The sequence below is a fragment of the Perognathus longimembris genome, chromosome 8 (assembly GCF_023159225.1).
Source record: "Perognathus longimembris pacificus isolate PPM17 chromosome 8, ASM2315922v1, whole genome shotgun sequence".
NCBI classification, from domain to species: domain Eukaryota; kingdom Metazoa; phylum Chordata; class Mammalia; order Rodentia; family Heteromyidae; genus Perognathus; species Perognathus longimembris.
The window spans coordinates 1481359-1494278 of NC_063168.1; the positions used below are offsets into that span (position 1 = coordinate 1481359).

The 12920-nt window shown below is 48.1% G+C and overlaps 1 protein-coding gene across 1 annotated transcript in view; it reads left to right on the top strand.

Annotated features, from left to right (window-relative positions):
- Positions 1–8174, top strand: part of Kansl3 (KAT8 regulatory NSL complex subunit 3) — a 38890-nt gene extending 30716 nt beyond the window's left edge. Inside the window, 4 exon segments of the mRNA XM_048352310.1 lie at positions 614–723; positions 2587–2809; positions 3478–3611; positions 6342–8174. Of these exon segments, the coding sequence (XP_048208267.1) occupies positions 614–723; positions 2587–2809; positions 3478–3611; positions 6342–6362 (488 nt within the window). The 3' untranslated portion in view covers positions 6363–8174.
- The last annotated feature ends 4746 nt before the right edge of the window (positions 8175–12920 follow it).

Below are 12920 nucleotides of genomic sequence, written 5' to 3' on the forward strand. Positions count from 1 at the left end.
TTATGATAACCTTTCTCTTTGCCTTGAGGATACTGGGCTATGTGTGAGGTAATCCATTTGGCTTTAACATCTCCTCCTCTTCTCTGGAAGTGAAGGAGTAGGGCGGGGAGGGGTTCTAAAAAGTAGGACTCAAGCTCTTGGTTTTTTCAAATACTGTCCAAAATGCAGGGCTGGGGGCTGGGAATATGGCCTAGTGGCAAGAGCGCTTGCCTCGTATACATGAAGCCCTGGGTTTGATTCCCCAGCACCACATATATAGAAAAAACGGCCAGAAGTGGCGCTGTGGCTCAAGTGGCAGAGTGCTAGCCTTGAGCAAAAGGAAGCCAGGGACAGTGCTCAGGCCTTGAGTTCAAGGCCCAGGACTGGCAAAAAAAAAAAAAATGCAGGGCTGGTGGTTTGCCACAGGTTAGGTGACCGGGGAGACCCCAAGGCCGTGCCTGGTACCCACTGTGTGCATGCCAGGAGACACCCAAGTGTCTTTGTGAATGTAGAGGAGCATGCAAGGGTGAGGGCCGCCGCGTAAGCTCGGTTATGGTGATGGTGGACAGTGTGGATGTCTGTGGGTATTTGCAGACGATCGAGCAGTGCTAATAACTGCTGTGTTCTCTCTTAGGGGCCACGTCAGCCAGCAGCCTCCTCCAGGGCCTCAGCTTCAGCTTGCAGGACATTAGCAGCAAGACCTCTGGCCTCCCAGCAAGCCCCTCCCCGGGCCCAGCCCCGCAGGTACATGGCTGTCCCTTTCACTGTGTAGGCAGGAACAGGGAAGAGGACTCTTTGGCCTAATTGCTTTTGGCAGGGAGACTGAGTCAAAAGTCAGTGGGTGAAGCGTTAGTGGATCAAGGACAAACAGCCTTTCCAGCTGCCCAGCTGAAGAGCTAACAATGATTATGGCCCATCACTTACTGTGTGACCTTGGGCAAGCTGCTTCTTTTTTTTTAATTTTATTTTTTAATTTTATTTTTTTTTAATTTTATTGACAAGGTATTGACAAGGGGTACAGTTACATAATAAGGCAGTGAGTACATTTTTTGTGCTATCTGTTGCACCCTCAGTTTTCTTTCCCTTCCCTAGTTCAGGTAGGCATATATACAATATCCAGTGTACCAAAATCATGTACAGTAACCATGTAGGGTACGCCAAAGGAAATTTACTTAGAACATTAACTGTAACGACATCAATAGAATCCTCCTGTGTCCTTCTCTTGGAGTTGTTTTTGCTTATCCTTATCTTATGCAATCATGTGTATATAGCTGTTGAGCCATTGTGATCCACCGATAGCTCTATCCTAGATCTTTTTATGTTTGTTTAGTAGTTGTTGGGTTTTAGATAAATAATAAAGTTGTTGACCAAAACATGTGGAAATACCATTTGAAAAGAAGTTTGTTATTTTGTAGACCTGGTCTCTGCTGTCCCGTCCCCTCCTCCCCCCCCCCCCCCCCAGTCATATCAAGGAGACCATGCCTCTTTGTTCTCTGTGTTCTAGGCTTGTCTCGCTCAACATTATTTGTTCAAGTTCTGACCATTTCCCTGCAAATGCCATTATTTTATCGTTTCTAATTGCTATGTAGTATTCCATTGTGTACAGGTACCACATTTTTTTTTTTATCCATTCATCTGTAGTGGGGCATCTGGGTTGTTTCCATATTTGGGCTATTGTGAATTGTGCAGCAATAAACATGGATGTGGAGATGTCTTTTTGATATCCTGAGACCTGTTGTTTAGGATAGATGCCTAGGAGTGGTATGGCTGGGTCATGGGGTAGGTCTATGTTGAGCTTTTTGAGGAACCCCCATACTGTTCTCCAAAGTGTTGTACTAGTTTGCACTCCCACCAACAGTGGAGAAGGGTTCCTCTTTCCCCGCACCCCCTCCAGCATTTGTTGTTGCCTGAGTTCAGAGTATAGGCCATTCTCACTGGGGTGAGGTGGTATCTCAGGGTTGTTTTTATTTGCATCTCCTTTACTACCAGGGATGTTGAACATTTCCTCATATGTTTCTTTGCCATTTTTATCTCTTCTCTTGTGAAGTCTCTCTTTAGCTCCTTTGCCCATTTAACAACTGGTTTATTGGGCTTGGAGGGGCTTAGTTTCTTGAGTTCTCTGTAGATGACGAATATTAGGCCTTTGTCTGTTGCTGTGCTGGTGAAGATCCTTTCCCATAGGGTTGGCTGTCTTTCTAGTTTGGTGGCTATGTCCTTAGCTGTGCAGAAACTTTTTATTTTGTAGTAGTCCCATTTGTCGAGTCTCTCCCCTATCTGTTGTGCCCCTGGGACTCTATTCAGGAAGTTCCTGCCTGTGCCTATAAGTTCTAGCGTCTTTCCTACTCTGTCCTTCAGTAGTTTCAGGTCTGATGTTGAGGTCCTTGATCCATTTTGAGTTGATCTTGGTGCATGGTGATAGGCTAGGGTCCACTTTGAGTTTTCTGCATGTGGCTTGGGCAAGCTTCTTGAGCTTTGTGTGGAAGGGTTGCCTTGCATGCTGTGGACCCTCGGTATGTGTTGGCCATTAATAATGTGCTGTGGGCTCTCCAGGCTTGAGTGCTGCTGCTGCGCGGCAGCTTCTGATTGCCTGAACTTGTTGTCCAGCAGGCCGCCAGTGTGAAGTTGCCCACCCCGATGCAGAGCTTGGGGACCATCACCACGGGCACCAGCACCATCGTCCGTACCATTCCTGTGGCCACCACTCTCTCCTCCCTGGGTGCCACTCCTGGCGGGAAGCCCACAGCCATCCACCAGTTGCTGACCAACGGGGGCCTGGCTAAGTTGGCAAGCAGCCTCCCGGGCTTGGCTCAGATCTCTAACCAGGCATCGGGTGAGTCACAAGAACTGTTGAGGTTCCGAGATTGGGTCTTCCCTAGACCTTCCAGTATCATGAAGTCAAGGTCTGAACCCAGCCCACAGGGTCCCCATTCCCCAGAAAGGGCAAAAGAGCACAGACTGGTTCCTGTTGCCTTTTAGGAAAAAAAAAAAAAAAAACTCTAGTGGGCTGGGAATGTGGCATAGTGGTAGAGCTCTTGCCTAGCATGCATGAAGCCCTGGGTTCGATTGCTCAATACCACGAAAACAGAAAAGGCCAAAAGTGGCACTGTGGCTCAAGTGGTAGAGCACCAGCCTTGAGCCCAGAGAGGCTCAGGAACAGTGTCCAGGCCCTGAGTTCAAGCCCTGGGGCTGGCAAAAAAAAAAACCTCCAGGAAAGGAAAACCTTAGCAGAGACTAGAGACTATGACCAAAACTCTCCTCTTGGCTGGGGATATGGCCTAGTGGCAAGAGTGCTTGCCTTGTATACACGAAGCCCTGAGTTTGATTCCCCAGCACCACATATATAGAAAATGGCCATAAGTGGTGCTGTGGCTCAGGTGGCAGAGTGCTAGCCTTGAGCGGGAAGAAGCCAGGAACAGTGCTCAGGCCCTGAGTCCAAGGCCCAGGACTGGCAAAACAAACAAACAAAAAACTGCTCTCCTGTTCCTCGCCCCCTCTCAGGCTTGAAGGTCCCCACCACCATTACCCTGACGCTCCGCGGCCAGCCAAGCAGGATCACGACGCTGAGCCCCATGGCCTCGGGAGCGGCACTGTCTGAGGAGCCCACCTCCCAGGTGTTGCCCTCCGGCTCACAGGTGAGTCTGTGGGGAAATGCAACCTGGGCTCCAGTACTGGGGAACTTGGAGCTGGCCAACTGGTTGACGAGAGTGGGTACCATTGCACTGGGCCAAATTCACATCCAGACTTTTAGATGGTAGCCTTGTCACTTTGAGCAAGTCAAGGACCTCTTTGAGTTCCTTTTCTTTGATGTTCCTTGACTGTTGTAAAGATTAGATGTAAATATTTGATGGGCTGGGAATACGGCAGTGCTTGCCTCGCATACATGTCCCTGGCTTCTTTTTGCTCAAGGCTAGCACTCTGCCACTTGAGCCACAGTGCCCCTTCTGGCCGTTTTCTGTATATGTGGTGCTGGGGAATTGAACCCAGGGCTTCAAGTATACGAGGCAAGCGCTCTTGCCACTAGGCCATATCCCCGGCCCCTAGCCTTAGTTTTATGAGTCATTGATAATGTGTTCCTGTTAGTTGCTTGAGCCCTCTCCGAATGATTCCTGAGGCTGGCTAGTATTTCACTGTGGGTATGGAACGTGTGTCACTGCCTCCTGTTACATAGCGTGTTGGGGTATGTCTTGTTTTGTTTATTTGTAAACACCTTTGCTCATGATTCTTCTGGGAGTATTTCTCAAAGCTGGAAACCAGTGAGTAGAGATACTGTAAAGTGCATCTTACATCTGCTGACGAATTGCCCTTCAAAATGTTTTGCTTGCTGGGCACTGGTGGCTTAGACCTGTAATTCTAGCTGCTTAGAAGGCTGGGATCTGAAGATTGCAGTTCAAAGCCAGTGTGAGCAGGAAAATTGGCGATTCTTATCTCCGATTAACCACCAGAAAACCTCAAGTGGCACTGTGGCTCATAGTGGTAGAGCATTAGCCTTGAGCAAAAGAGCTCAAGGTCACCGCCCAGGCCCCAAGTTCAATCTGTGACTGACACACACACACGCACACACACACACAATCAAAAAAAGAAGCCACATGTATTTAGAAGGAAAGCATTTTCTTATTCTTTTGATTGGCTTTTATTCTACTTGGGATTTTGGATATTAGTGAGTGATTAGTGATTTTGACCTCAAGTTTGTAATTATTCAGCCTCTGTTATTACTTATCACCTACCACTTTTGTATGTATGTGCTACCCTTTGTCTATTTGCCTAAAAAGGGTGGGTCAGTTCTTGTAGAATGATACAGGAAGTATTTATTGTTCTTTTCAGAGGCTTAGGAAAAAAAAAAAAAGACAAAGCCAGGTGCCGGTGGCTCACACCTAGCTACTCAGGAGGCTGAGATCTAAGGATTGTGCTTCAAAGTCAGCCCAGGCAGTAAAGTCTGTGAGACTCTCAAATCCAAATTAATCACTAGAAAACTGGAAGTAGAGCTGTGGTTCAAAGTGATAGAGTGCTAGCTAGCCTTGAGTGAAAAAGCTCAGGGACAGTGCCCAGGCCCTGAGTTCAAGCTCCATGACCTATGAAAAAACAAAAAACACTAAACAGTACAGAAATGGCCCCTTCCTTAAGTGCTCTAATGAAAGTGGCCTTCAGAATCATTTGGGCCTGTTGGCAGGCCGTCTTCACCTTTGCACATCAGTGGAATGTAGATTCTTGTTAGCTGTCACTTCCCTCTGTAGGGCACCCCTTGATGTGCTGTGACTTGGGGGGCTGGTTAGCTCTGGGACGAGTACAGGTCACAGGGCTCCTCATTCCCACACCAAATTGAAGTACAGGATAAAAATTGGATTCTGGCCTTCTACAGTTGTGTTAATGCCATATTATTTTTCATGTGTGTGTAATGGGTGTTGATGAATCTCTGAGGGAGACTCAAAGCTTTCAATAATCACCTCCATATTCACACTGCCAGAGAGTGTGATACGGAGGAAGGAGCCCTGACTTGTAAGTCCATCTGTCTGTTTTCAGTGGGCTCTATGGTCTGGGAAGATCACCTGACCTCAGTTTCCCAAATGTGAAATCAAGAAAATGATAGGGGGCTGGGAATGTGGCTTGGTGGTAGAGTGCTTGGCTAGCATGCATGAAGCCGGGGGTTCAGTTCCACAGTACCATGTAAACAGAAAAGGCCAGAAGTGGCGCTGTGGCTCAAGTGGTAGAGTGTTAGCATTGAGCAAAAGGAGCTCAGGGACTGCTCAGGCCCTGAGTCCAAACCCTAGGACTGGCAACAAAAAAAAAGAAAAATGATGACTTGGTAAACATGCCAACTGTCTGCCTTGGTTCCTTTTTCCTAAGCTTCAGAGCTCAACAATCTGTAGTATCTTCCACACATGTACAAAATGTCTAAGACCTAAAATGATATTGTCAGAATGGTCATGGAAGCCTTCCCTTCAATTCTGTTACTCTGCTGACTTTTTCCTTTTCTCTGTATTCCCTTTCTGTTCTTGTGTGTGATAAATGCTAAGCGCCAACCTATGTGACTGAGCTCCCATTATACCTTAGGCGCTTTATGTGGATTACCTCGGCTTAGCCTCACAATGGCCTAAGGATAGGTGTATCTCAGGCAAGGGAAAGGAGACTCACAGAGCCTGCCAGGCTCAGCCACTCCGAGTGGCCAGGTGAGCCTCACTCCAGAGTTTCCATTCTGTTAACCATGTGGCTGCCAAAGCACACATCCTGGTCTATGCAGCTTTTTTTTCCCCTAGTGAGAGTAACTTGGAAATGAGTTCTCAGGAGTAAGATGATGGGGTCAGCAGGTCTGGACAGGACGGTTACCTGGCAAAGCTTTGACCCTTGTGCACTGTCTCCTGCCACAGCGCCTGCCTCCAGCACCCTGAAGACACTGCTTTAAGGTGAACCTGTGTGGGCCTGCTGAGCTATTCCAGTGCTGAAGACCTGGGCAAGACAGTTACTTCCATCTCCTTACCACTTGTTCAGGATTGGGCCTCTGGGCCTTGAGAAACTGGTAGGCCAGTGATTTGGTACCAGCAAGGGGGAGGCACTTTCCTCCAAGATCTGCAAGTCGGATGCCTGAGTCCTCCGCCTCCTCGGTAGATCTGGCCGACGGCTCTGAGGCACTTGTCCCCTGCTTTGGTGTGATGTTTGTCCCAAGTCAGTTTGGAACTGCTCTCCGCATTTCAGTTCCTATGGGGTATTAGCGTCGTGAGGAAGGCAGGGAGCGGGCTAGCATTTTTTTAACCCATTTAGACTCTAGGATGCAGGAGCAGCCGTTGCCAGGAGGTAAAATCTGCTCCTTTCTTTTTTTCTACCATTCTTTTTGCTAGTCCTGCTTCCAGAGAGTGGACAGGCCCAGAAAGGCTGAAAATGAGGGGCACGTAGAGCTGGCACGTGCGGTTAGTTGAGGTTTGGGGCTGGGCCACCGACTAGCTGTTGGTGAACGGTGGAACCTGCCTTGTCCAGTATCCAGTACATCTGGGTACAACCAGCCAAAGTGAGTCCTTGACCATCCTGAATTTTGATCCCTCTGGGTGGCAAAGATTGTCACTCAGTTTCTGTTTTGCACACCTTTTTGTCTTCCTGCTTAGAAGTGAGGAGGTTGCTAGCGGTGCCTGCCACGCACCCTGAGCCCTGAGGCTCATGTTTCTGGTGAAGTAGACACTGAAGACGGACCTCTGCGCCCCCCATACCCTTCAGAACACTTAGGTGCAAAAGTAGTTTTGAGTTTGGCTTTAAACCTGTGTCTGTGAGCAGGCTGCTTTCCTTTCTGTGCCTAGAACATTTCTAGTCCGGTGAGAAACAAGCTGAGCTCAGAGCAGCGGAGCACAGGGCGGTCACGGGTGTGTGTGGAGAGCGGAGAGGGCTCTAAGCACCAGGCCTTCCCTCCCTTCACCCTGTGCCACTGCTGTCAGTAATTCACACAGCGAGGCCGCATTTTTGTATTAACTGGTAGGTACCTGCATTCTGAAATTCAGAAGGCTAATACTTAGTGAATGTAAGAAGTTATGAAATCTGAAAAGAGGCATCCAGGGCTCAGAGGTTTGGTAGTCGTGCAGATAGGAACAGCGCAGAGCAGAGGACGGGAAGATTGTGAGGCTCTGTGAAGCCTGAAGAGATGGTTCAGAACAAGCAGGTGGCCCTGAATAGCCCCCTAAGCAGCTTAAACTGCAAGGAGGTGGGCGAGCTGGTCCTGGCACATGCCCACCCCAGGTGTGCTGGGGCCAAAGGAAAACACAAACATCCTGTTGTTGTGTCCATGAAGGACTCCAAAATGGGACGGAGGAGCTTCGAGAGCACTGACCTTCACCTTGGAGGAGCTGGCCGGGGGGGGGGGGGGGGGGTGGAGGGAGTCTATGGACTTACACTCCTTAGATTCCATCTCAAGCCGCCATTCTGCAGTGTGAAAGGAAGCTTTGCCCTATGCCTGTCTCCTAGCACACCTGGAGTCCATACCGCACAGCATGATGCTCTCGGAAGGCTCAAGAACGCTTTGAATTCTTGAACAGCAGACGTGTATGTTGGTGTCCTGTGGGTGATGTCTGTGGGCTTTGAGAAGATGTCCACATTTAGTCCCGTCACTACAGCCACTCTGGGTTATGGGTTACAGGGCTGAGCTACTGTGTTGGATCCATTCTTACATTAGCAAAACAGTTAACATTTTGCTAATTATTAAAAACAACCTTTGGATTGTTTTCATTTGACTTCACGTATTTATTCTTGGAACCACCCAATGAGATAGGAACAGAACACACAGCTAATACATAGTGGTTACGTTAGGGCCAGGCGTGGTGGTGCATACCTGTAATCCCAGCTATTAAGGAGACAGTAGTGAGGATTTGGGTGGTAGGCTGAACCCAGGGAGAAGCACATGACCAGTTGTGAGTGCCCGTGGCTTATGCCTGTAATCCTAATTACTCAGGAGGCTGAGATCTGAGGATCGCAGTTCAGAGCCAGCCTGGGTGGGCAAGTCTGAGACTTACCTCCAGTTAACCACCAGTAAACCAGAAGTGGCCCTGTGGCTCAAAGTGGTAAAGCACTGACTTGGAGCAAAAGAGCTCAGGGACAGTGCCTAGGCCCGTGACAGCCCCCCCCCCCCCAATAAAAAATAAAGCTGGTGATCATGTCAGCAATGTCCAGTGCTCTGAAATGGGTACTGTAGTTCCCTTTCATCAGATGAGGAAACTGGCACAGAGAAGTCACAGCAGGAGTGGGAGAAATAGTACTAGAGCCAAGGCAGTCTCATGGCCTCCTGTGAACTTGTACTGTTGTGGGGTTCTGGGAAACTCAGAGGTAGATGAGCCTGGGAGGTGAGGAGATGGGCTGATCTCCAAGTAACTTTGCAGATCACTTCCCAAGCCAAGAGTAATTAAGGATGTGCAGGTGGGATTCTTGCTGGTCATGAATCAATAGGCGGAATCTCTCAGCCTTGGTCTTAAGAAATCAGTATTCCTTTGCATATCCTATACCTGCCTTCCAATAAAATAGTAACGGCTTAGAGAAGGATATGATAGATTCAAGAGTTCTCCCTTGGTTCTACCTTATTTCTGCTAATACATTTGTAAACACTGAATTCGAACCTTCAGGGTATCTGTGAACCCAAGAGGACTTTAAGTCCTTAGGCTACTTGACATTGGTTGCTGAGCTAGATTGACCTCCCCTGGTGCGGAGATGCTAAGCTTACTCCCTTATCAGTGCTCCCCTTTTCACCCTCTCCCCTGGGCGCCCGACCCGCAGGCGGACAAGGTGGAGCAAAGGGACACGGGCTAGCCTAAGGTGCACGCGGCCGAACGAGATCCCCTTTTCCTCCCTCCTTACCCACCAAGGAAGCCAGGCGCACACGGATCTCGGAGACGCCTTGGAGAGCAATCCAATTTAATCGGGAGGGGCTCACAGTAATATAATAGTGATGACGAGGATTGAGCATGAGCTGGTGATAGGCCGGCGGGCTTGTCCATCCAAGAGCAGCTCCCAAGGACCTCCCTCATGGGCTAACGTCACTTCCCATAGTACCGCCCTCTGGACAAAGTGCTCGAAAAGGGGAGCACACGTGCTCACTGGTGCAAGGTGGGGGATGGTGTCAAAGCTATCCCTTCTGGTTCGGACCCAGAAGGAGATAGGTGTGGCTCACTTCCACACTGCCCTAGGGCTGGGGGAAGGGCGGCATCTCGGGAGTGCTCTCCTCGCCCTTCCCCCCTTAAGGCCAAGATGAATCCCCAACAATTGGTAAGTCTGGTGGAGTCATGGTTGTGAGACTGCACACCTGTGTGTGTGTCATAACCATCCTTAGGAGATCTCCAGTGTGCTCCTTCCCTCAGTCAAACAGCATTAGGTTTAAAAGAAGGCAGTCTGACCACAAGAGCACAGGAGTAGGTCCACAGCAGCTATTCCAACTTCCACGTGTGTATATGGAGAGGGAGAGAGCCATTGATCAAGATACATTATATTCATTTGTTAAATGGCAACTCCTTTGTAAAATTACTAAAAGATAATTTGTACACACACACACTGCATACCACCGAACATACTTACAAGTTTATGAGCTAATTTTAGCTTCCACATATGAGAAAACATGCAACCTTAGTCTCTGATTTACTTCACTTAATATTTTTTTCCAGGTATTTCTCTCTTCTTTACAAATGAGAGGATAGCATTCTTTGTAATGGGTGAGTAAAAATCCACTGTGTACGTATACCACATTTTCTTACCGTATCAGGTTTGTAATCTTCTGGGTGAATGCATTAAGCATGCATGTTAGTGCAGACTGATAGTTAAGCAGAAGCCCATTCACTGTGAAGACAGCTATAAAGAGGAAACGCGTCCCAATAGGCTGCCTCGTAAGACATGGTTTCAGAGTTTGCTGCTTGCCTGTGGCTTTCACCGACAGACTGGGTAGGGGCTGTTTTGAGCCTGTGGTCAGAGCACTCTCCAATGTAGAATCTGTGGTGCTGGGTCTTCCTCAATTCAACTTCGGAACATAAGGAACTTGATTGGCCTTGGCTCACTTAATAGCTGGTTCTAATCCTAGTTTACCTCATCCAGTGACGGTAGCTAAAGAATAAGGTCCCATGGTTCTTATAAGTAGACAATTAAAAAACACAAAACCTCTAAGCTATTGTTGAACTGTTTAAATAAGTGTGCTTCTAAGATTTGGACTGATATTGTAGAGATCCCATGTAGTGTCAACAAGTTTGACCCGGTGCATATTTTTCACCTAACTAAAGAACAACACCCCAAACCAAAAGAACTGAGCCAAGTGCCAGTGGCCCACGCTGGCAGTCCTAGCTCCTTGAGAGGCCGAGATAGGGAGTGGGCGGGGCAAGTGTGAGACTCTTCTCAGCCAGCAGCCGCATGCCACGGTGCACACGCCATTCTAGCTTCATGGGAAGCAGAAAGAGGCAGATCGCCCAGGCTCCCAGGTGGGCAGGAAAGGAGACCCTATCTCAAAACTAACGTGCAAGAAAGGGCCGAAGGCACAGCTCAGCAGTAGATCACTCAACTAGAAGGATCTGGGTTCAAGTCCCAGTAACAGCAGCAAAAGAAACTGCTGGTGCGGCCATGTGTGCAGTTCTGTCACCTTCTCTGCAACCACAATCAAAACAATAGTTCCTTCAGCCCAGGGATCTTCCTTGTGCTGCTTTTTTTTTTGCACCAGTTCTGGGCCTTGGACTCAGGGCCTCAGCACTGTCCCTGGTTTGCTTTTTGCTCACGGCTAGAGCTCTGCCACTTGAGCCACAGCACCACCTCTGGCCGTTTTCTGTATATGTGGTGCTGAGGAATCGAACCCAGGGCCTCATGTATATAAGGCAGGCACTCTAGCCACTAGGCCGCATTCCCAGCCCGCTGCATCTTGCCAGTACCAGGCAGCCCCTCATTTGTCACTGGCAGCAAGCACGAATGCCTTCTCCAGCTCTAGAAGTAGGATATATGAGCAGAATCGTAGGGTGTGTGCCCTTTGAGATTGTCTTCGGGTCACTCAGTGTACTTCCTGCTGTGTGCAAGCAAGGCTGTACCCACGGCGTGGATATGGCGCACTTTCTGTGCTCGCCGCCGGTAAAGCACCGTGATGGTTTCCAGCTGCCGTGAGAGGCAAGTGTTTGCGTGAATCTTAGGGTGTTTGTTTCCCTTTGGAGATGAATGCCCAGAATGTGATTCATTGGGTCCTATAATAAGTTTTTAGTTTTTTAAGGAACTCCAACTTTTCCAGAATAGCTCTGCCATTTTACATTCTCATGAGCAATGTAGGGAGATCTAGTTTCTCTACAGAGTACCCGGCATTTGCTATTGTGTCTTATTTTTAGTGCAGCCAATCGTGTAGATGTGCAAGCAGTGTCTCATGGTGACCTTTTCAGTTTATTGAGGCTATGGTCCAGGATATGGTGGTTCCATGTACCACGGGCACTTGAAAAGGGTGGCTGTTCTCTTGGGTGCACAGTTCTGTAAATTGTGAAGAGGTCAGTTGCAGTATCCAGCTCTTACATATCCTTGTTTAGTGTTTTTGTCCAGTCATTAGAATAATACTCAACACACACTCTCTCTCTCTCCCCTTCCCCCCCCCTCTCCTTTTGTGCTGGTACTGGCGCTTGAACTCAGGGCCTCTTGCTCGGCTATTTTTTTTTTCTTTTTTTGCCAGTCCTGGGGCTTGAACCCTGGGCATGGGCACTGTCCTGAACTACTTTTGCTCAAGGCTACCACTCTACAACCTGAGCCACAGCGCCACTTCCAGCTTTTTCTGTGATTAATTGGAGATAAGAATCTCAAAGACGGGCTGGAAATATGGCCTAGTGGCAAGAGTGCTTGCCTCGTATACATGAAGCCCTGGGTTCAATTCCCCAGCACCACATATACAGAAAACGGCCAGTACTAATAAGAATCTCACAGACTTCCTTGCCTGGGCTGGCTCTGAATGGCAATCCTCAGATCTCATCCTCTTGGAAAGCTGGCATTACAGGTGTGAGCCACCGGTGCCAGGTTTTGCTTGGCTATATTGCTCTAGGCTGGCACGCTACCTCTTGAGCTGTCTCTACATTCTAGTATTTTGTTGGTCAAATTGAAATAGTCTCTCCCAAACTTTTCTGCCCAGGCTGGTTTCAAACCTTGATCCTTAGAGCTCAGCCTCCTGAGTAGCTAGAATTACATATGTGAACTACCAGTAGCCTGGCCTATTAGTCTTTCTTAATCCCTCTTTTTCTGAACAATTTGTTAATATATATCAATTGTTATTTTCACATACACATGTAATGTACTTTAGTCATATTTACCCTCTCATTACCTTCTCCTTTCTCCCTCTCCTCTCCATAATTACTGTTGAAAGAAAGTTTGTCAAAGTAATTATTTCAATTTGTTTACACAAATTTACATTTTCCCTAACCTTAACAAAGAGTAGAAATTATGCTAGCTTGTTTGATCAGCTAACCTGAACACCGTTTAGAAGTGCATAC